The 22,077-nt window shown below is 42.3% G+C and overlaps 1 protein-coding gene across 1 annotated transcript; it reads left to right on the forward strand.

Annotated features, from left to right (window-relative positions):
* The first annotated feature begins 6,184 nt into the window (after window positions 1–6,184).
* On the forward strand, window positions 6,185–21,509 carry LOC146563419 (uncharacterized). The gene is made up of 3 exons (XM_085290504.1): window positions 6,185–6,465; window positions 7,102–7,380; window positions 20,193–21,509. The coding sequence occupies exons 1-3, from the start codon at window positions 6,294–6,296 to the stop codon at window positions 21,401–21,403; spliced, it is 1,662 nt and encodes a 553-aa protein (XP_085146630.1). The 5' UTR covers window positions 6,185–6,293; the 3' UTR covers window positions 21,404–21,509.
* The last annotated feature ends 568 nt before the right edge of the window (window positions 21,510–22,077 follow it).

Here is a 22,077-nt window from a genome sequence, read left to right on the forward strand (position 1 = left end):
ATAAACTAACCTCTCTTTACTCTCTAAATAACTTGTCTTCACTATGTTCCTATAACCAGTGTGATGCAACCGTTTGGGCAACCTTATTAATAGTCATTATTTTCCTGTATGAATCGCTGTTACAGTAAAAAATGTCACTTGCATATATCATATAGGAGATATGGGTAGCTACTGGTACACAAGTCGGGGCCTGATCACCCCCGGCTGGGTCGCCTGGGCGAGGGTGTAGGATGTTGTGAGACCCGAAACACCTGATGACCCCAGGATACATCACTGAAGATGCGTACCAGTGCATCCAGGAGATGTCTTTATAGTTAAACGTTATGTAGCACGATGTCTCCTTCCAACACAACTGCACAGTCTCACACAGACGTATCGGCATCGGCATCTTGCAGGATGGTGAGGATAACAACTGATGCACCGTTCAACACTGGTTCCAAAAACAATGTCAGTGTCCTGAAGAAAAGTAAAATATGAAGTATTGAGAGCCAAGAAAAACTAAGGACAAAATGCATTTCTAAAGATTTTAACTTTAACCTCTATACCATGATGGTCATTTGACTCATGGAGGTTTTAAAAGAAAAAGCTTACTTTCCTTTAATTAATGGCACAGTATCTTTCACCCACCAACCTTGTGATGAGTTTTGTACAAAAATATTTTCTTCTGGAACAACGCCCAGCTGCTCCTCAGCAGAAAAAAGCAGTGAGAGTTATGACAACTGCAATCCTCACCATAAAATTATCCAATCACACATCTGCTTACCTGCATAAAATTATCTGACAACTGCAATTTAACATTTACAGTTTGATGATTTAAAGTCTCACACACAAGCCGTTGGAAAGGGGAGGAGAGTCCTGCTGCTTCCAAGTAGACCACATTTCATTCATAATGTTGTAAATCCAAGCCTATTATGTATTCATGATTTGAATCCTGGGTTGTGCGAAATAAACCCTAGACAAAGTGAACTAAGGTGTAGGTTTATTAGGTTATGTTGTGGTGATCCCTGAGGCATAGGTGTTCATACTGGAGTGTAAAATTAAAACCAATGGAAGATGGACAAGAAAAGTTCAAAGCCATCATGTCTTCAGTTTAGAAAAAATAGAAAAGAAGAGGAGGAGAAACGAGCAAAAGATGCAGGTAAGCAGATGTGTGATTGGATAAAGGCAGGTCATCCTGAAACAATCAGAATCAGAATACTTTATTGATCCTGAAGGAAATGATGTGGGTTACAGTTGCTCCAAGAAGAAATGGTAAAAATAGCAACAGTAACAGACTAAACTCCAAACATTATGTTACAGATTTTAATAATAATTAGTCATCGTCAGTTGTTGAGTTGTTCTGTTCTCATTGTATGATGAATCATGATGGATGTTTGGTGGCTGTTTGCATACTATGTGCACTCTCTCTCTCTTCATATGTGTGTGTGTGTCTCTCTGGTGAAATTCAGTATGGTTCCGACAACAGTTTTATGTTACAGTTTTTTACAGACGCTAGGACACATTTCTCAATACTTAGGTCACGTTGGCAAACCTCCTCACACAGTGAGCACAACAGAAGTCTATGTGGGCTAAACTGAGGACCAGTTATCATTGTTTTGGCACAAAATGCATTCAATGACTACATCTCTCAAATTTCATGAATTATCTTCTCACTCAGACACAACAACTGCCAAAAATCTTTGTATGTACAGGACATTTTGCATGTGCTTACATACTGTTTTCAAAACTGTTAAACTTATGGCCAAAACAATAACACAATGCAAAACTTGAAAAGACAGCAAAATTCAACAACAATATTTTATTGAAACATATTTTAAATCTAAAAATGCAGTTTAACCAGCCACAGCTGATTCTCATTGTAGATGAACATCTGCACAGGTGTTACTCCTTCAATTGTTCAACTCCTTCAATTCTGGCAGCCAGAAGATTCTTTCCTAGGTGTGTTGCCCTGGATGACATAAGATGTGATGTGGATGAGAACCTGTGGCCAAATGGAGAAGACCGAGTAGATTAGCATTACTATTGTATGTGTATCAGTGGATGGTGTGTATACAAATTCTTGTATTTTGGGATTACTTAGTGCAAAAACATAAAAATACATAAACAAATATTAACGAATTCTGCATGATGTCTGATTCATTCCAGTAACATATATTGAAATTATAAACAGAGATGTGTCCTTGTTTTACACAAGAAAACACTGTAATGCTACATGTTGTTAGTGTTTTTTAGGTCATTGTTTTGTGGGTGACAAAGTGTGTTTGTCGGCTGTCAACCTTTGCTAGTGTTCTGGAAGAATGAGTTTATTTGAGACCTGAATGAAGTGTTTTGGTAGTTGTAGTGCATTTTGAATGTGAAATGAACTGCTTTGCCAAGCTGAAGGTCAGTTAGGAGGATTGTGTGAAGAGTTTTGCAAAAGTGACCTAAGTATTGGGAAATGTGTCCTAGTGGCTGTAAAAAACTGTAATATGTTTTGTGTGTGTGTGTGTTTGTGTGTGTGTGTGTGTGTGTGTGTGTGTGTGGGTGGGGGGGGGGCAGAAGGAGTGTTCGCCCAGGGCTAGGACCGCCACTGCCCATGTTTGCCTACTGGTGGTGGTCAGAGGGCCCGGTGGCGCCAGTGTCCGGCAGCCTCGCCTCTGTCAGTGCGCCCCAGGGCAGCTGTGGCTACAATGTAGCTGCCATCACCAGTGTGTGAATGTTTGAATGACTGAATGTAGTGTGAAGCGCTTTGGGGTCCTTAGGGACTAGAAAAGCGCTATACAAATGCAGGCCATTCACCTGTTCATCAAGTTCATCCAGGAGGTCTTCCATCTCCTCACCAAGAGCTCCCTTCTTAGACAATGGCGTGTCCAGCGGGGTGGCCTGGGGGGGCACAGGCCACCCCCCAAACCAGACTGGCCACCCCAGGTGCCACCCCAAAGGCAAAACAATAAAATTCAATCAAATATCAAATGTCCGATTATGTTTTCACGGTGACGCTCAGATATCCGAGTGTAAGTGAATGCAGCATCGCTTCTGCGCTATGCGCATCACGTTAGCAAAGGTAGGAGAGCCAAGCGCAAAAGACGTCACTGCAGGAAACAATTTTTCGGTGAAAGAAAATGAGGACAGAATAAATGTCCCGGTAAGTAATATTAAGTTTGTTGAGTTTAGTAAACTTCGGTGAAATTAGAATACCAAGGAAAAAAAATAACACTTAAAGAATTATTGCAGCCGTGGAATATTTCAGACAGTATGCTACTGAGGGCAGCTAACATAAGAGTTATGAGTTATAAGATATAATCTAAGTCGTAACATTGCTGTATGGAGCTGCAGATTTGGTTGCAGGTTAACATAGCTGGACTGGCCATCGGGCTTATTTGACTTATTTTCTATTTTTTTTGTAACGGCATGAACAATGAGAGGTGGTGGATTGGCCAGATGCAGGTCGATGTGTAGAAATAACTCCGTTGTTTGGTGGTGGCTATGGCGGGGCTTCCACAGAGGCAACAGGTGGATGAGGGAAGGGGAGGCAGGAGGAGAGCCCCGAAGCAGCCGCCAGTCCGAGTGTCAGGTGAACTGAACTTCAGGTAAGAAGTTATGAGCTGCAGTCTATCTGGGTCAGATATAAACCAAGTTTAGGTGGAGTTTATTTTCATGTTGCTGACTTTTTACTGTCAGTTGCAATAACTCGTACTGCGTTCTAGCCAGTTTGATGGAGTTTTTATACAGCTGGGTGGGTGCTATGATGTTACTGATAGTGAACTTTATTTTATTCATAAGGTTAGTAGAGTTGCCAACGGCTCCTTAAAAAATGGAATGGTCCCTCAATCAGAGAAAATATTACACGTTTCGTATTGAGCTGAGAAGAGACGCAGTTTGTCCCGAACTTCAGCTAGAATGGAAAAAGACACAAAGCTGGATTTATTCTGTCGTTACGCTGCACAGCTGCCTCTTCTCTCATTCTCTCCCCCTCCCTCTCCTGTTGCTACTTCAATCATGAAACTGATCAATGATCAGCTGATCGGCTTTTCTCTCTTGTTTGTTTATCGCCCACTTTGCGCCAGAAAGAGGAAACCAGCGGATATTGCGCTAAACAACAGCAGCACGTTTAAGCTTGATCAGCTGTTGTTAGAATTTATTTAATATTAATTTCTAGTATCAGCTGATGTTTGCTGGAGCCACAGCTGTAAAGCTGCTGGTCATGATGTCTGTTTAGATATGTGGTGAGAGGGAAACATGAAGATGAAACCAGGAGATGTCCTTACTGGATCATCAGAGCTGAACAGGTGATGGAGAAACAGGTTTACCTTTTAGGTGACATGAATGAGTTGAAGTTATGAACTGTTTCTGAGAGACAAATAACACCAGGATCCTTTTTTATGTAGCTGACAGCTGGTAACTGTGCAGGGGCGGGTCTAGCAAAGTGTTGCCAGGGGGCCAGGTAGAGCATTAACAGGGAAAGGTGGGCACAAAGAAATACTTTTCTTTCTTATTCTCAATTTAAATATCTAGTTTTTATTAAATAATTATCTAAATCTTACGACCAAAGTTTTTATCTGACGTAAAATGTATAGAAATCATACATATACCAACAAGACTGTACATCACTGTCACAACAGGGTTTGTTTTCAGTCAAAGTCTTTATGGCTTTACTACCTGGTGGGTCGGTCTGTAGTAAAAATGCCCAATTTTTTTGTCCCAGTCCAGCCCTGCAGGTTAATACTGGCAGTGTCACCATGCCAGCTGACTGTATTTTATCATCAGCCAGTGTTGTTCTTTATCAATATTACCAAAGTTTACCATAAGGCAGCATAGAAAGTATTTACTTGCTTTCAGGTTTTATTCAAATGTTAGTCTTTTCAGTTGTTTCCCCACTTTTTTCCTGTTTCAAAATCAAACACCAGTTTGTGAGAAGATTATCTTCTTTTTTTAACAGGCAGATAAAGTTTTGCATTGGCTAATTTGTCAATTGTTTGTTACAAATGTTCGTATTTTAATTTTCAAAAATGTTTTTGCCCAAAACATATGTGCACTATATGTCAGTAAAAATACTATGCAAATATTGCTGTCCTTGAATGCTGAGTAAGCACTGACAAAGCACTGATTGTATCTCTTGTACTTTATCAACGCAGTATCTAAAAACTTTGCACCGTAGTGGTTAAAATCTCATTCTAATAAGAGTTAAAAGTGCATTTGGTTATTAGGTTTATAGGATTATTGAATTATGGTTAAGGGTTGGTAGAATTTTTTTTTTTAACATTATCTGCCAATTAAATCTGCCACCCTTCTCCAAATCTGTGCCCCTACCTGGCCCCCCCAACAAAGATTTTCTAGACACGCCACTGTTCTTAGACCGGTACAGTTTCAGCAGGCCAGGCACAAATTTGTCCCCAGGACGTCTTCGCTTGTGATCCGATGAAGTTTTTCCAGATATCTAAACAAGACGTTCACCAAAATATTGTCATTTATTCAACACAAAAAATTCCTGGGTAGCTGTCTTGGACAGTCTGTGCCATGTTATATGCCTGATTGTGTTATCAACAGCAAAACCTACTTCAAAAATCTCTCATGAATACACATTTTGCACAGGAATAGAAACACCCTCCACAAAACCCATCTCTACACACGACTGTCAGCTTGTTGCCACACTCTGTGCTGCTCTTTGTGCCCTGAGTGAAGCTAACTCAAACCTGTTTGTGTCTGTGTGGATTTATTTCACATTTCCATAACAGGACATGCTTTAATCATCATCATATCTCATTAAATTTGGCACAAAGAGCTGTGCGTTTGCATTTTCAAATCTAGACATTATGTTTTGAACTTTTTACAAATGATTTCCACCAATGAAGACTCTGAGCACGCCACAAACACATTTAATGAACAGCATGTGTAATTCCTCATTTATTCTAGACCTACATCAAGCAATAAAATATTATAAAGCCGTGTGTTAGTATTCATTCACGTCAGACTTTTTGGTGTTGAGTATATGAATGATCAGTACTAGAATGGATATGATTCATTATGGATAAAAACCTGAATGAGGCCTTTTCTTTTCATTTTCTCTCCTTTATTATTTATAACACGTTGTTTATGTGTTTATGGCTCTGTTTGGTACATTTAAATAGGTTTTTAGAAAGAAAGAAGGACGTTTATTCCAGGCGGAACAAAGTATTTGCACATCCTCCTCCTGCCGGAACTTCAGAGCGGGACACGAAGCGGAAGTAAACATTTTTAAAAGCCGGCAGTTTGGTTGTTCCAGCGTGAACTTTTGAAGGCTCGCTTTGTGCTGTGTGTGAGCCGAGGCAGTAACGATGCCTCCAGTTCAGTATCTGAGAGAGTTCATCAACGAGCGACTAACTGCTGCTGCTGAACAAATATTCTTGGAGTTTGAAAAAACGATCGTCCAGTACGAGGAAGAGATCGACCGTCAGCGCAGACTGCTGGATATCACCTGGAAACCCCAAATCAAGCTGCACAGGACAGGTGAGTGTCCCTCTGAGGGAGGATCCTGATCACAGCTCTGCGGGACGTTTCTGATTGTGAGGACTTTTTGGAGATGTGAGCTAACAAAGAGCAAACAGAGGACAGGACTGCGCTGCGCTGCATTCAAACAGCAGGCGCTGAAATCAGCCTGGATTTGAGCTTTTCTCTGACCTGGATCCATCACTCAATCCTGTGAATCGTTTGAAAATCTTTTTGTTTGGCGGTGAAACGTGTGTTTGATGGTGCGTTCAGGTGCACCTCATAAACTCAGTAATCTAGCCTGAAAAGGTTTTTCCTTGATTTCCTTTCTTCTTCTGCAGAGCTGTAAAGAGTTCAGTGTTAATGTCATAACAATAAGGCTTTTTTTATTTCTCCATCAGTGACGTCAAAGTGGTCGCCCGGGCCCGTTGTGGTGATTGTCACAGTTCATAAAAGCTAAAGTCATACACAGCACGTGCACGGTTCCTGTGGTCACATTTCCACACGTCTTGTCTTTATCTGAATAAATGCAGATCTGAGATCAGTGACTTACAGCTGATTGGACGGCTTTACTCTCACACACATGGGCGACGCAGTCATGCTGTAAAGTCCTGTTAATGTTTCTGTGGTTGTGACGTCTTTCTTCTGTCTCTCCAGACGTCCCACAGCAGCAGGTCTGTGAGGAGGAGGAGGTTCTCCCTGAGCAGCAGCTCTGGAACCAGGAAAGAAGCTTCAATGTGGACCAGGAGGAACCAGAAGCTCCACAGATTAAAGAGGAACAGGAGGAACTGTGCAGCAGTCAGGAGGGAGAGCAGCTGGGACTGAAGGAGGAGCCTGAAGTTCGTAATGATCCTGTGCAGTACGAGGAAGAGATCGACCGTCAGCGCAGACTGCTAGATATCACCTGGAAACCAGAAATAAAGCTGCACAGGACAGGTGAGTGTCCCTCTGAGGGAGGATCCTGATCACAGCTCTGTGGTACGTTTACTTTGAGGCTGCGGGGATGTTTCTGGAGGACAGAAGGTGAATGTGTCTCTGTTTAAACAAGCATTCAGCTCTAAACTCACCCGAGGACACTGCACTGAGGCAGGGTTGGGGTTTTCCTCTCACACTTCCAATTCAATTTTATTTATATAGCACCAAATCACAACAACAGACTCCTCAAGGCGCTTTATATTATACAGTAGATGCAGAGAAAAACCCAACAATCATATGACCCCCTATGAGCAGCACTTTGGCGACAGTGGGAAGGAAAAACTCCCTTTTAACAGGAAGAAACCTCCAGCAGAACCAGGCTCAGGGAGGGGCGGGGCCATCTGCTGTGATTGGTTGGAGTGAGAGAAGGAAGACAGGATAAAGACATGCTGTGGAAGAGAGACAGAGATTAATAACAGATATGATTCAATGCAGAGAGGTCTGTTAACACATAGTGAGTGAGAAAGGTGACTGGAAAGGAAAAACTCAATGCATCATGGGAATCCCCGGCAGCCTACGTCTATTGCAGCATAACTAAGGGAGGATTCAGGGTCACCTGGTCCAGCCCTAACTATACAGTGGGGCAAAAAAGTATTTAGCCAGCCACCGATTGTGCAAGTTCCCCCACCTAACATGATGACAGAGGTCAGTAATTTGCACCAGAGGTACACTTCAACTGTGAGAGACAGAATGTGAAAAAAAAATCCATGAATCCACATGGTAGGATTTGTAAAGAATTTATTTGTAAATCAGGGTGGAAAATAAGTATTTGGTCAATAACAAAAATACAACTCAATACTGTGTAACATAACCTTTGTTGGCAATAACAGAGGTCAAACGTTTACTATAGGTCTTTACCAGGTTTGCACACACAGTAGCTGGTATTTCGGCCCATTCCTCCATGCAGATCTTCTCGAGAGCAGTGATGTTTTGGGGCTGTCGCCGAGCAACACGGACTTTCAACTCCCGCCACAGATTTTCTATGGGGTTGAGGTCTGGAGACTGGCTAGGCCACTCCAGGACTTTCAAATGCTTCTTACGGAGCCACTCCTTTGTTGCCCGGGCGGTGTGTTTTGGATCATTGTCATGTTGGAAGACCCAGCCTCGTTTCATCTTCAAAGTTCTCACTGATGGAAGGAGGTTTTGGCTCAAAATCTCACGATACATGGCCCCATTCATTCTGTCCTTAACACGGATCAGTCGTCCTGTCCCCTTGGCAGAAAAACAGCCCCATAGCATGATGTTTCCACCCCCATGCTTCACAGTAGGTATGGTGTTCTTGGGATGCAACTCAGTATTCTTCTTCCTCCAAACACGACGAGTTGAGTTTATACCAAAAAGTTCTACTTTGGTTTCATCTGACCACATGACATTCTCCCAATCCTCTGCTGTATCATCCATGTGCTCTCTGGCAAACTTCAGACGGGCCTGGACATGCACTGGCTTCAGCAGCGGAACACGTCTGGCACTGCGGGATTTGATTCCCTGCCGTTGTAGTGTGTTACTGATGGTGACCTTTGTTACTTTGGTCCCAGCTCTCTGCAGGTCATTCACCAGGTCCCCCCGTGTGGTTCTGGGATCTTTGCTCACCGTTCTCATGATCATTTTGACCCCACGGGATGAGATCTTGCGTGGAGCCCCAGATCGAGGGAGATTATCAGTGGTCTTGTATGTCTTCCATTTTCTGATGATTGCTCCCACAGTTGATTTTTTCACACCAAGCTGCTTGCCTATTGTAGATTCACTCTTCCCAGTCTGGTGCAGGTCTACAATACTTTTCCTGGTGTCCTTCCAAAGCTCTTTGGTCTTGGCCATGGCGGAGTTTGCAGTCTGACTGTTTGAGGCTGTGGACAGGTGTCTTTTATACAGATGATGAGTTCAAACAGGTGCCATTCATACAGGTAACGAGTGGGGGACAGAAAAGCTTCTTACAGAAGACGTTACAGGTCTGTGAGAGCCAGAGATTTTCCTTGTTTGAGGTGACCAAATACTTATTTTCCACCCTAATTTACGAATAAATTCTTTACAAATCCTACCATGTGGATTCATGGATTTTTTTTTCACATTCTGTCTCTCACAGTTGAAGTGTACCTCTGGTGCAAATTACTGACCTCTGTCGTCATTTTAAGTGGGGGAACTTGCACAATCGGTGGCTGACTAAATACTTTTTTGCCCCACTGTATGCTTTAGCAAAAAGGAAAGTTTGAAGCCTAATCTTGAAAGTAGAGATAGTGTCTGTCTCCTGAATCCAAACTGGAAGCTGGTTCCACAGAAGAGGGGCCTGAAAACTGAAGGCTCTGCCTCCCATTCTACTTTTAAATACTCTAGGAACAACAAGTAGGCCTGCAGAGCGAGAGCGAAGTGCTCTAATAGGGTGATATGGTACTACAAGGTCATTAAGATAAGATGGGGCCTGATTATTTAAGACCTTGTATGTGAGGAGCAGGATTTTGATTCCTGGATTTAACAGGAAGCCAAAACAGGAGAAATATGCTCTCTCTTTCTAGTCCCTGTCAGGACTCTTGCTGCAGCATTTTGGATCAGCTGAAGGCTTTTCAGGGAGTTTTTAGGACTTCCTGATAATAATGAATTACAGTCGTCCAGCCTGGAAGTAATAAATGCATGAACTAGTTTTTCAGCGTCACTCTGAGACAGGATATTTCTAACTTTAGAGATGTTGCACAAATGGAAGAAAGCAGTCTTACATATTTGTTTAATATGTGCGTTGAAGGACATGTCCTGGTCAAAATGACTCCAAGGTTCCTCACAGTGTTACTGGAGGCCAAGGTAATGCCATCCAGAGTAAGAATCTGGTTAGATACCATATTTCTAAGCTTTTCAGGGCCGAGTACAATAACCTCAGTTTGATCTGAATTAAGAAGCAGAAAGTTAGCGGCCATCCAGGTCTTTATGTCTTTAAGACATTCCTGCAGTTTTTTTTGTTTTTGTTTTTTTTTTCATTATTGAACTTTTAATTGCAAAGCAGGAAAACAGCAGTCACCAGCATATACATACACAGGACAAAGATGCATCTACATGTATAGCAGGACGTGGGAGGCAGAAAGAGAAAGCCAACAGCAATAGTAATAAACAATGAAAAAGGTTAACAATCGTCCCTTTGTTGCCAGGCTAAATCCCGTAAGCCCGATTTCAACCTCTGAGCAGAAGGAGTGTCCAGGTGGGCCAAAAAAGGGTCCCATATGCGATAGAAAAGGAAAGGTTTGTCCTTAAGTGCCGTAGAGAAGGCTTCCATTGGCATAATACATATCACAGACTGTAGCCACTGGTTGACAGATGGAGCCTTATCAGAAATCCACAGTACCATAATGCACTTTCGAGCGTAGTGTTGCAGTATGTGAAGGAGATCTTTGCTGCGAAAGCCGGCAGGTAGCTCATCGTTCAGTCCTAACAGGCAAGTCCTTGGACCCAGATGCAGTCGGCAATTAAATATAGTACATAGCTTATCTATGAGTGATCTCCAAAACTGTAGAATAACAGGGCAGCTCCACAGACAATGAAAAAAGGAACCAACAGCAGACTGACATTTGTTACAAAGATTAGGCAAAGCTGGAAACATTATGTGTCTCTTCTCGGGTGTAATATAAAGCCTATTTATAAAGTTTAAACTGCCTTTCCCAAATAGAATTAGATGCCAAGGCTTTAAAAGGACGACAACACAACTCATCCCAAGCTTCAGCATCTATAGCGCCTACGTCTGATTCCCATTGGCCCTTGATTTTGTTAGAGTCATCCATTCTAAGATCAGACAGAATGTTATAAATCTTTTTAGTGATACATTTTAGTTGGGTAGTTTTTACCATGAGTGATTCTATAGGGGAAAGACCAAACCCTCCATTCAAATCCTTCAATTTAGAAGTAATATAGTGCTTTACCTGAAAGTACTTCAAAAAATCCTTATTGGTCAGACCAAACTTGCTTTTCAGTTGATTAAAAGTAAGAAGAGAGTTCTCATGAACAAGATCACCCACTGTATTAATCCCTTTTTGAGACCAGTCCGCAAAACCAGCCCGAAGACCAGGTAAGAAGTCAGGGTTTTCATGAATAGGAGTAAGAAGGGAGAAACAATTATAATATCCTTCCAGGCGCCTGACTTTGCGCCAAACAACGAGCATATTCTTTAGCACCATATTATCTTGTGTTAGAACTGTGGCTTTACCTGAGGAAATATATAGCAGGTTCCGCAACGGATACCCTTTAAAGAAGTGGACTCAGCGCTGAGGTAAATGGAATCCGGATCGTCCATAAACCAGTCTGTAAGAAATTTAAACTGTGCAGCCAAGAGGTATTGTGGGAAGGAGGGAGCGGCAAGACCGCCTTTCTGAACCGGCAAACACAGAAAACCGAATCTCAGCCTAGGTCTTTTCTTACGCCATATAAAAGAAATAATTGAACCATTTAATTTTGACAAAACCTTTTTGACAGAGCAAGCGGTAACATCTGGAATAAATACAAGAGGCGAGGGAGGATATTCATCTTGACCAGATGAATACGACCTAAGAGAGACAGAGGGAGGCTGCACCACCTACCCAAATCGCGATTGATGGTCTGAATTAAAGGGGTGTAGTTCAGACTATACATTTCTTTTAGATTCGGTGAAATCTTTACCCCTAAATAAGTGAAACCGGAGGGAGACCAACGAAAAGGCTGAGAAATGTTTGGATCAACCTCATTTAGAACAGAGAGGGGCATAGCCTCACTTTTAGAAAAATTGATCTTGTAGCCTGAGAAGGAAATTAACGCAACTAATCTAGGAATTTGAGTGAGCAGGAAAATTTAGAAAAATTAAGACGTCATCTGCATAAAGTGAAATCTTATGTTGAGAATTGTTCAAACAGAGTCCTTCAATAGCAGCATCCTTCCTAATGGCTGTGGCAAGGGGTTCCATAGCCAGGGCGAATAACAAAGGGCTCAGCGGACAGCCCTGTCGACTGCCATGTTCAATACTGAAATTGTCCGACCTATAACCATTGGTAATCACTGCCGAAAGAGGGGAAGTATAAAGGATCTGGATCCATTTAACGAAGTTGTCACCTAAACCAAATTCTTGAAGTGTGAAAAGAAGAAACGGCCATTCCAGACGGTCAAAGGCCTTTTCAGCATCAAGTGAGATGACTAGAGCCTCAGGGTTGAACAAAGATGAGTGCTGAATAATGTTAAGTAGGCGCCTCACGCTATGTGTGGAATACCGCCCCCGTATAAAACCAGTTTGATCATTCTTAACGATCGAAGGTAGTATTGGCTCAAGACGTATAGCTAGGACCTTAGCAAGTATCTTCAAATCAAGATTTAAAACAGATATAGGCCTATAGGAGGCGCATTCTTCTGGAGGGTTCCCCTTCTTCAGAATTAGCGAAATATTAGCCTCCATTAAGGAGGGGGGGGAGAGTGCCTGCCTCAAAAGAGGACAGAAGCATCTTATGCAGTGGGGAAGTCAGACTAAACTTACTAAATTTCTTAAAAAATTCCCCTGTGAACCCGTCTGGACCCGGGGCTTTGTTATTTGGAAGCATCTGAATAACTTTCAAAATTTCACTTTGCGTTATAGGCTTACATAAATCATCCCTTTGGATTTCAGTAACTTTAGGTAAATTTAGTCCTAAGAAGAAGTGATGCATACCTTGTTCCAATGTTGATTTAAACTGGGAGGTATATAACTGCTTATAAAAAGTTTTAAAAGTATCATTAATAATTAAATTGTCATATTTAGGTAAACCAGATGAGTCTCTAACACATGGGATATTACAACCAGCACCCTTATTATGAAGAAGATTAGCCAGATAGCGGTTAGGTTTATTAGCAAACTCATACAACCTCTGCCATGAAGAAAAGAGATTTCTCAGCCTTTCTTGTCAATAGTGCCTCCAAAGCTGTTTTAACCACCTGAATTTCATTCCTTAATTGCTCTGAAGGTGATTCATTATGTTTAGCTTGCAGTTTGTGCAATTCCAGTTCCAATTTCCGTTGTTCCATCTGATTTTTCCGCTTCAGGCCTGCTGAATATGATATACCGTAAATGTCGGGCTATAAGCCGCTACTTTTTGCACAAGCTTTGAACCCTGCGGCTTTTAGTCAGGTGCGGCTTTTCTATGGATTGTTCCTGATTTTTGTCATATCGTAAGACGATTTGTTTTGTGTGTTCCGCTGTTGTACGGCACTACGTTGCCTGGCGGAAGGATCGGGGTTCAAGAGTGGTATGTTAGTCTGATGTCCGTCCGCCAGGCAACGTAGTGCCGTACGAAGTAGCGCGAAAAACAAACTTCAAAGTAGCGCTACGCATTCAGCGGGAGGCGTGGATGATGAGCGGCGATAAACTTGCAAGTTATGCCCAAAAAGCAAGTTATGCCCAACTCCACCGGTGGATTCTGACAGCGTGGAAAAGTGTGAAAACATCCACGATCACCAACGGATTTTGAAGGGCTGGACTGCTGCATGATGGAGAGGAGGACACCGCCACGGCCCTTCTGAGGGTGTTCGACTCTGACACTGACAATGAGGATTTCTTTGGTTTTGAAAGTGACAACGAAGGAGAGAAGAAGAGTGGATGACGAAGCCATCCTGAGCCTGTTTGTATCCGACACTGGAGAAGAGGACTTTGGTGGTTTTAGTGCGCAGGAAGAAGAGAAAGATGGTGAATGACTGACTTTTCTTCTTGTTAAAGCTGTGTCACTGCACCTGAGCCTAAAAGGTAGTCCGAATCTATTTTCTGGTGTGCTGTAGGTTACTGTTATGTACTACATGTGCAAATATGTACCCATAACTTGTTTTTCAAAATATTAATAAAAGTGATGTCTCCAAACAGCCATCTCTTTCCTGACAATTCCCTTTGTGCATATTCTCTTACATATGATAAGTCAACATTGAAACACCTGCGGCTTTTGGTCAGGTGCGGCTAATGTATGTACAAAACAGGATTTTCCCCTGATTTTAGCTTGTGCGGCTAATATTTAGGTGCGCTTTGTAGTCCGGGAAATACGGTAATCAGTCCACGGGTGTAAGCCTTCAGGGTGTCCCAAAGCAGGCCTGGAGAAACTTCAGGGGCTGCATTAACCTTTTAAAAAATGTTCAAGCTGATCATTTAAAAATATTTCGAATTTTGGGTCGTGAATCAAAAAATTGTTAAATCTCCAGGTATGAGACCGAGGGACAGGATTTAGATCACTTAGCTGAACAAAGACCGGCGCATGATCTGATATAATAATATCGCCTATTGTACATCCCAAAATGTTTCCCAGTGATCGTTTGGGGGTGAAAACGATCGATTCTACTACTTGTTCTATGAACACTGGAAAAAAAAGTAAATTCTTTATCGTTAGGATGAAGAGTCCGCCAGGTATCAACCAGATCAAGTTCGTTACAAGTATCTAAAAGTGCTTTGGCCCTTGTAGACATTTGAATTTGTTTAGGAGGGGATCTGTCCTTAGTTGTAGAAAAATAACAGTTAAAATCACCGGCTATCACAGAATTATCACAAACCCAATCAGAAAAGGAAGAGAAAGTATGAGCAATAAAGTCGTTAGACTGTACTGGTGGAAAGTAAATATTCAGAAATGACACCGCCTGACCACCTAGGGTGCCCTTTAAGGAAACATATCTACCAGACTTATCACAAATTGTTTGGTCAACTCTCAGCAGTAGGTGTTTATGTATTAAAACGGCTACACCGCGGCTCTTACTCGTAAAGGAGGAACTAAAAACTTGACCGACCCAATCACGTTTCAGTTTTAGATGCTCCTGAGGAGACAGGTGAGTTTCTTGCAACAAGGCAACATGGACATTCTCCCTCTTAAGAAAACTCAATATTTTTTTCCGTTTAATAGGGTTATGTATACCTCCTACATTCCAGGAACAAACATTTAACACTGAATTATCACTTATCATACAACATTTTAAATAAGCATGGAACCACGCTCAGGTGACCAAAGCATAGCTGATATGTAGGGCTCCCAAACACTGCTCTACAACACCAGTGGCAAGTAAAATACACATAGAAAAACAAACGTCCTGCTTTGCTAACAATTAACAAAAAACTATTTACAAGAAACAGAACCGTCAAGAAACCAGTGAGTATGGAGGTCAGACAAAGGTCTCCAACGCCCAGCAGGGGGCGCAAGCAAACTTTCCAACTTGGACATAGAAAGATGCTGGACCAGAGTACGAGTCTTTTCTTAATCAGTAACGTGAAACAGCTGCGCGCCCGCAGCTAAAACAAGGATTCGGATTATAAATGGCTAAATAAAATAGTCTATGTGTATGGGGTTATTATCTCCGCGCAGACCCGAAAAGAAAAAAAGAAACCAAACAGAAAAAAAATAACAATAATAAAAAATAAATAAATAAATAAAAAAGTAAAAAGAAAGGAGGAGACGAGGGATTGGCGAATGCCTCACGTATGGGACAGGAGCACAGATCAACAGTCCGCTGGAGCCACCGAGGATGAGCGCGGCCCCGCCCCTTGAGGCACGTTATCCAGGTAAGCTGAGGCTGCTTCTGGAGTTCTAAAAGATTTCTCCTGGCCATCGATCTTGATCCTAAGGACAGCCGGGTACATCATGGCGAAGGGGACACCCATCTCCCTGAGGCGTTGTTTGACGTGGTAGAATCCCTGGCGTTTCTTCAGAACAGCGGCGGAGAAGTCCTCGAATATCATAATAGGAATGCCGTTATGAAATAAGGACTGCTTCCTCCTAGCCGCTTGCATGATCCGTGCTTTATCCTGGAAGTTGTGGAGCTTTATGATGACCGCGCGGGGCCGCTGGGCACTGGAAGGGAGGCGTGCAAGCACCCGGTGGCAGCGATCGATTTTAACAGCGCCGCCCTTGAAACTCACAGCCACCAACTCCGGTAACCACGTTTTGAAAAAAGACACAGGGTTGGTACCTTCACTGCCTTCGGGTAGCCCAATAACACGTATGTTACACCGTCGGCTCCTGTTCTCCAAGTCATCAATCTTATCCAAAGCGGCCTCCAGCTTAAGCTCCACTTCAGAAATCTTGGCGCCATATCCCACTGTAACATCTTCCTGCGTTGATATACGCACCTCTGCCTCCTTCATTTTAACATCCAATGCAGAGATGTTAGCTGCGCATGTTTCCAGTCTTTTCAGAACCGGATCAATCTTCTTCTCAAAGGAGGCCTCCACAGCCTTCTGCAGCTGCGCCGATACCATCTCCACCAATTTGTCGACGTCCATTTGGCCGAGAAGTGGGGACGACTGGGCCTCCGCCATAACCGCTACAGCATGATCGCTGAGCGGAGGGCGATTTTCTCCGGATTTGCCCGGTTTCGACCTGAGGTTGAGCATAAAAGTGGTATCGTGCCATCTCTACTTTTCACTAGAGATGGCACGATACCACTTTTTTATGTCCGATACTGATATCATAAATTTGGATATCTGCCGATACCGATATGAATCCGATATAGTGTTTTTTAATCAACAAAACTGTTTTTTTAATATCTTGCTGCATTTTGTATAAGTTCATACTCAAGTTTAAAACAACAACAACACTAAAGCTATTCTGTTATACCTGTATGCAAAAAAAAAAAAATATTTCATAGTTCCGAAATACTGATCAATCTAATAAACTTAAACCTATACCATCCTCCCTATTCTGGTATTTTAAAGAGTACTTAGCATAAATATTAAGCAGCCTAACTAATAGGGTTCCAACTCCCAGCAACAACAAAAATAAATAAATAAAAAATAGGGAACCACCCCTCACGCGCCACCTCATGATGCTTAATCGATGTAATCAACCTTAATTTGATGCAGTGTGAAAAACAATGCACAGAAATCAATTATTTTTCAAGAAATATTAAATAGATTCAACATCTTTCTTCAACAGAATTGCAGACTGCACAGATGGTACCTTCCCAAAGGAAAAAGTACTATAGCTTACTAGGGTATATATATTAGACTTAATAGTTACTATATACAGTAATGGACTTCTATACATTTTACATCAGATTAAAACTTTGGTGTAAGATTCAGATAATTATTTATTAAAAGCTAGACATTTTAAATGAGAATAAGAAAGAAAAGTATGTCTTTGTGCCCTCTTTTCCCTGTTAATGCCCTATCGGCCCCCCTGGCTAAACTTTGCTAGATCCGCCCCTGCACAGTTACAGCCGTCAGCTGCGTAGAAAAGGATCCTGGTGTAGAAAGTAATATTAAATACATTCTAACAACAGCTGATCAAGCTTAAACGTGCTGCTGTTGTTCAGCCGCTGGTTTCCTCTTTCTGGTGCAAAGTGGGCCAAAAACAAACAAGAGAGACGGACTCCCGACAGAAAAGCCGATCAGCTGATCATTAAGCAGTTTCATGATTGAAGTAGCAGCAAGAAGAGGCAGTCGCTCCATATATCGGTTGTTAAGCTTAACGCTGGAATGCTTTACAAACATTCAGAGATGGACTTACACACTTGCTTTACTTCTCTCTGTGATAACTTTGTTGGAGATGAAATGTCGGTTTGGTGGCGAAGCTCCAAATGCTATCCAGACCACCGACAGGTCCTGCATGCCACAGCCGCTCTATCACGTGATGCATACTGCTCCGACGTGCTAAGGTTCTGAGGTGAGTTACGGCGTGTTGCAAGTTTTGTGAGGTGCTTTCGAGATATTTAATGGATCGGATTACATTTTTTATTTTTCTCCGATATCCGATCCAGTAATTTAGGTCAGTATGGGACCGATACAGATACGTAATATCGGATCGGTCCATCTCTACTTTTCACACAGCTGAATAAACGTCAAGCTGAAAACTGATTAAACAGAAGTGTGAGATGGTCGAGAATTTACTCCAGTGTCGTGTTATATTTTAGATAGCAAGGAGCAGATGGCTGAGTTTATTAAACTCCACCAGGACAAACTGCAAAGGTCATTAAACGTTTAATAAACTATCATCTTGTCTTCATTTTTAGTTAGCACATACCTTAAACACTTAAAGCTGTAAGCTAATGATAGTTATATAAGAGCAGACGCTGCTGGTGCAATACGTTTTACGTCCAATGGATGATGATCTGATTAGTCGACTAATCGCAAAATTAATCATTGACTAATCGACTATCAGAATAATTGTTTGTGCCAGTCGAAGGTGACACCTGGGTGAAAATCAAATCTCAGGACATACCACAATTCACGGATCACATTAACTCGGTGGACCGACACATCAAATTCACCAGCGAGGATATGAAAAGTGGCAGGTTAGCCTTCTTTGAGTGTGAGATTTCCATCAGTAATGGGGGACATCTAAAAGCTGATGTGTACCAGAAACCTACGCATACAGATCAGTATCTAAGGTTTGACTCTCATCATCCACTGGAACACAAACTGGGTGTCATTAGGCTGCTACACCACAGAGCGAACACCATCCCCACTGACCCAGCAGCCAGGGAAGCGGAAAAACAGCACATCAGGAATAGGGATGGGTACCGGTATCCGGTGCCATTGTGGCCATATGCTTTTTTTTTTTTTTTTTTTTTTTCCTGAATTGTCACACACTTTGGATTCTAGCCAATCATTTAACTTTAGCAAGGATAGTAGGCGGGTCCAGGTACGTACGTTCTTTTAGAGCAGAGCTACAGATTAAAAATGCTCAAGGCGAAGCGGTCAAAGTCTGGCTGTACTTCACAGCAAAATATGCAAACTCAGCCGCAACAAGTGCTTTAAGCTGATACTGTGATACTGTCAAAGGAGGTAACACCTCAAATCTGATGAAACACCTGGCGACGCATAGCGTTTTTTTTTTTTGTTTTTTTTTTAAAAGCCGAGAAATGCACCGTATTTGATAGCTTACTGCGAAACCTCACGCAGTGCACATCTACTGCGGGTGTGGTGCCTGTTGTCGGACCCAGAGTTAGCAACATCCCTCAAGAACCCAAAGAGGAGAGTACTGGCCCCTAGCCCTGCCAGTGTAGCAGAAATGATGAGGATGATGATGCAGCAGCAGCCGTTCTTCTCTGCGTGAGTAGCTAAATGTTGTTCGTGTGTAATTTACGTTGAGTAGGCTAACCACGTTATTACATTAATGCATGTAAGGTGAACTAGCAAACACCGTCGTAGTTACATGCAGCTGTGTTCTTGTTTGATGGCAGATACTCCCTTCACCCTGGCCAAAAAGGCTAAAATGACCAAAGAAAAAGTGGAAAACAGTTAAACATGAGAGGTTTTGGACAAGGTTTATGGTTTTGTTTTGTTTTTTTTCCACTGTTTAAGCACTGCTTCCATCCAAGAGTGATACCATATATGCCCTATAGCTGCAGAAAAGGCTAACATTGTTATCTTTTTACAAAAAAACAGCTGAACATGAGAGGTTTTTGGACCAATTTTGTGTTCTCCATTCTTTAAGCACCGGTTTGAGCACCATTTAAGCACCAGCACAGTTTCAAAAGTACCGATTTGGCACCGGTATCGGATAAAACCTAAATGATACCCATCCCTAATCAAGAAGGCCCTGAGTAAATGTGGTTATCCCAGCTGGACTTTTGTCAAAGCTGGAGAAGAGCAAAAGAGAAAGATAAGATAAGATAACCTTTATTAGTCCCACACGTGGGAAATTTGTTACCCTCAGTGATCCCGTATGTGTCAGTAGTATGGGAACAATTGAGACCCATTTTCTCTAAACTCTGTGGCTTTCAAACCACAAAACAGGTGAACTCGGGTGTCAGTCCACATACATGAGTGATGCAGTCATGCTGTAAAGTCCTGTTAATGTTTCTGTGGTTGCATCAGTAACTTTTTTCTTCTGTCCCTGTAGACGTCCCACAGCAGCATATCTATGAGGAACAGGAGGTTCTCCCTGAGCAGCAGCTCTGTGACCAGGAGAGGAGCTCCAGTGTGGAGCAGAAGGACCCAGAACCTCCACAAATTAAAGAGGAACAGGAGGAACTGTGCAGCAGTCAGGAAGGAGAGCAGCTGGGACTGAAGGAGGAGCCTGATACCTTTATGGTGACTGCTGCTGAGGAAGGAGAGCACAGTGAACCAGGAGGAGATGGGGAGCAGCTCCTCTGTGATGACTCTCCTCAAAGTGAAAGCACAGATGAAGAATCCAGCAAGTGTGAAGAGTCAGGGCTAAGCGAAACTGTGACCTCAGTGTCAAAGAAGAGACAGAAGCGAGACAGAAGTCACAATGATGTGGAGAGCCGGACTGTGTCTGATGTTTGCCAAAAATCCATCAAGAATCAGGCCCAAAGAAAGAAACCCCACATTGATGTGAAACCGTATCCTTGTGATACATGTGGGAAAAGTTTCAGAGCTAGAAGTACATGGAAACATCACCTTGCAATTCACACTGGTGAGAGGCCATATCCCTGTGATACATGTGGGAAAAGTTTCAGTCGAAGCGGTACTCTGTATATTCACATGAGAACCCACACAGGTGAGAGGCCATATCCCTGTGATACGTGTGGGAAAAGTTTCAGTCGAAGCAGTAATTTGTATGATCACATGAGAATCCACACAGGTGAGAAGCCATATCCCTGTGATACATGTGGGAAATGTTTTACTCAAAGCAGTCGTTTGTATATTCACAGGAGAACCCACACAGGTGAGAGGCCATATCCCTGTGATACGTGTGGGAAAAGTTTCAGTCGAAGCAGTAATTTGTATAATCACAGGAGAACCCACACAGGTGAGAGGCCATATCCCTGTGATACATGTGGGAAAAGTTTCAGTCGAAGCAGTAATTTGTATATTCACAGGAGAACCCACACAGGTGAGAGGCCATATCCCTGTGATATATGTGGGAAAAGTTTCAGTCGAAGCAGTACTTTGTATATTCACATGAGAACCCACACAGGTGAGAGGCCATATCCCTGTGATATATGTGGGAAAAGTTTCAGTCGAAGCAGCCATTTGTATATTCACAGGAGAACCCACACAGGTGAGAGGCCATATCCCTGTGAAACATGTGGGAAAAGTTTCAGTCGAAAAAGTATATTGATGCATCACAAGAAAACTCACAGGTGAAAAGCCAGAGGCTCGTAAAATGTTTCAGTGTGAGTAGGAATTTGATAGACTGCATGAGAACTCTCACAGGTTGTTGTTTTCCAGAAATAAATGTCTTTTATGCTGTATTCCTGTTTGTGGTCAGTGTTTTATGTGAGACTTTGAAGTTGAAGCTGAGAATCCCTCTGGCCCTTTCTGCCTGCTTCAGTCTGTAATGGTCTGTTTAGAGCAGTTTTTTTTTTTTTGTTTTTTTTTCTCATGCATTCATTTATTTTTTTGATTTTTATCCACTTGTTTTGGGGTTTCTTTTCAGCCTTTAGAGGTGATCCTAAAAATCTGTAACCTTATGTACCATATATTTTGAAGTATAAGACACACTTAAAATCTTTTAATTTTCTTAAAAATCGACAGTGCACTTTATAATCCAGTGCACCTTATGTATGAATTCTGTTTGTGCTTACTGACCTCAAACGGATTTTATGTGGTATACGGTGCTCAAAAATCTGTCAAAAAATGTTTTAGTACGACTTTGGTAAGCTACGAAGCCGCACCGCTTGATGGATATTCGGATCATTATGGCTACCGTAGTCAGGAGCCTCGCGGAGTAATCTGGGTCCTAAACTCCGCTTCAGGTCCCAAAGTCAAACGAACACTGCGCATCACTGAGAGTTACAAAATGTCTAAATTCTTTCATC

Source organism: Mchenga conophoros, linkage group LG11 (genome assembly GCF_057382185.1).
Source record: "Mchenga conophoros isolate Kocher_MC1m ecotype Shallow Benthic linkage group LG11, M_conophoros_male_GT1.1, whole genome shotgun sequence".
Taxonomy (NCBI): domain Eukaryota; kingdom Metazoa; phylum Chordata; class Actinopteri; order Cichliformes; family Cichlidae; genus Mchenga; species Mchenga conophoros.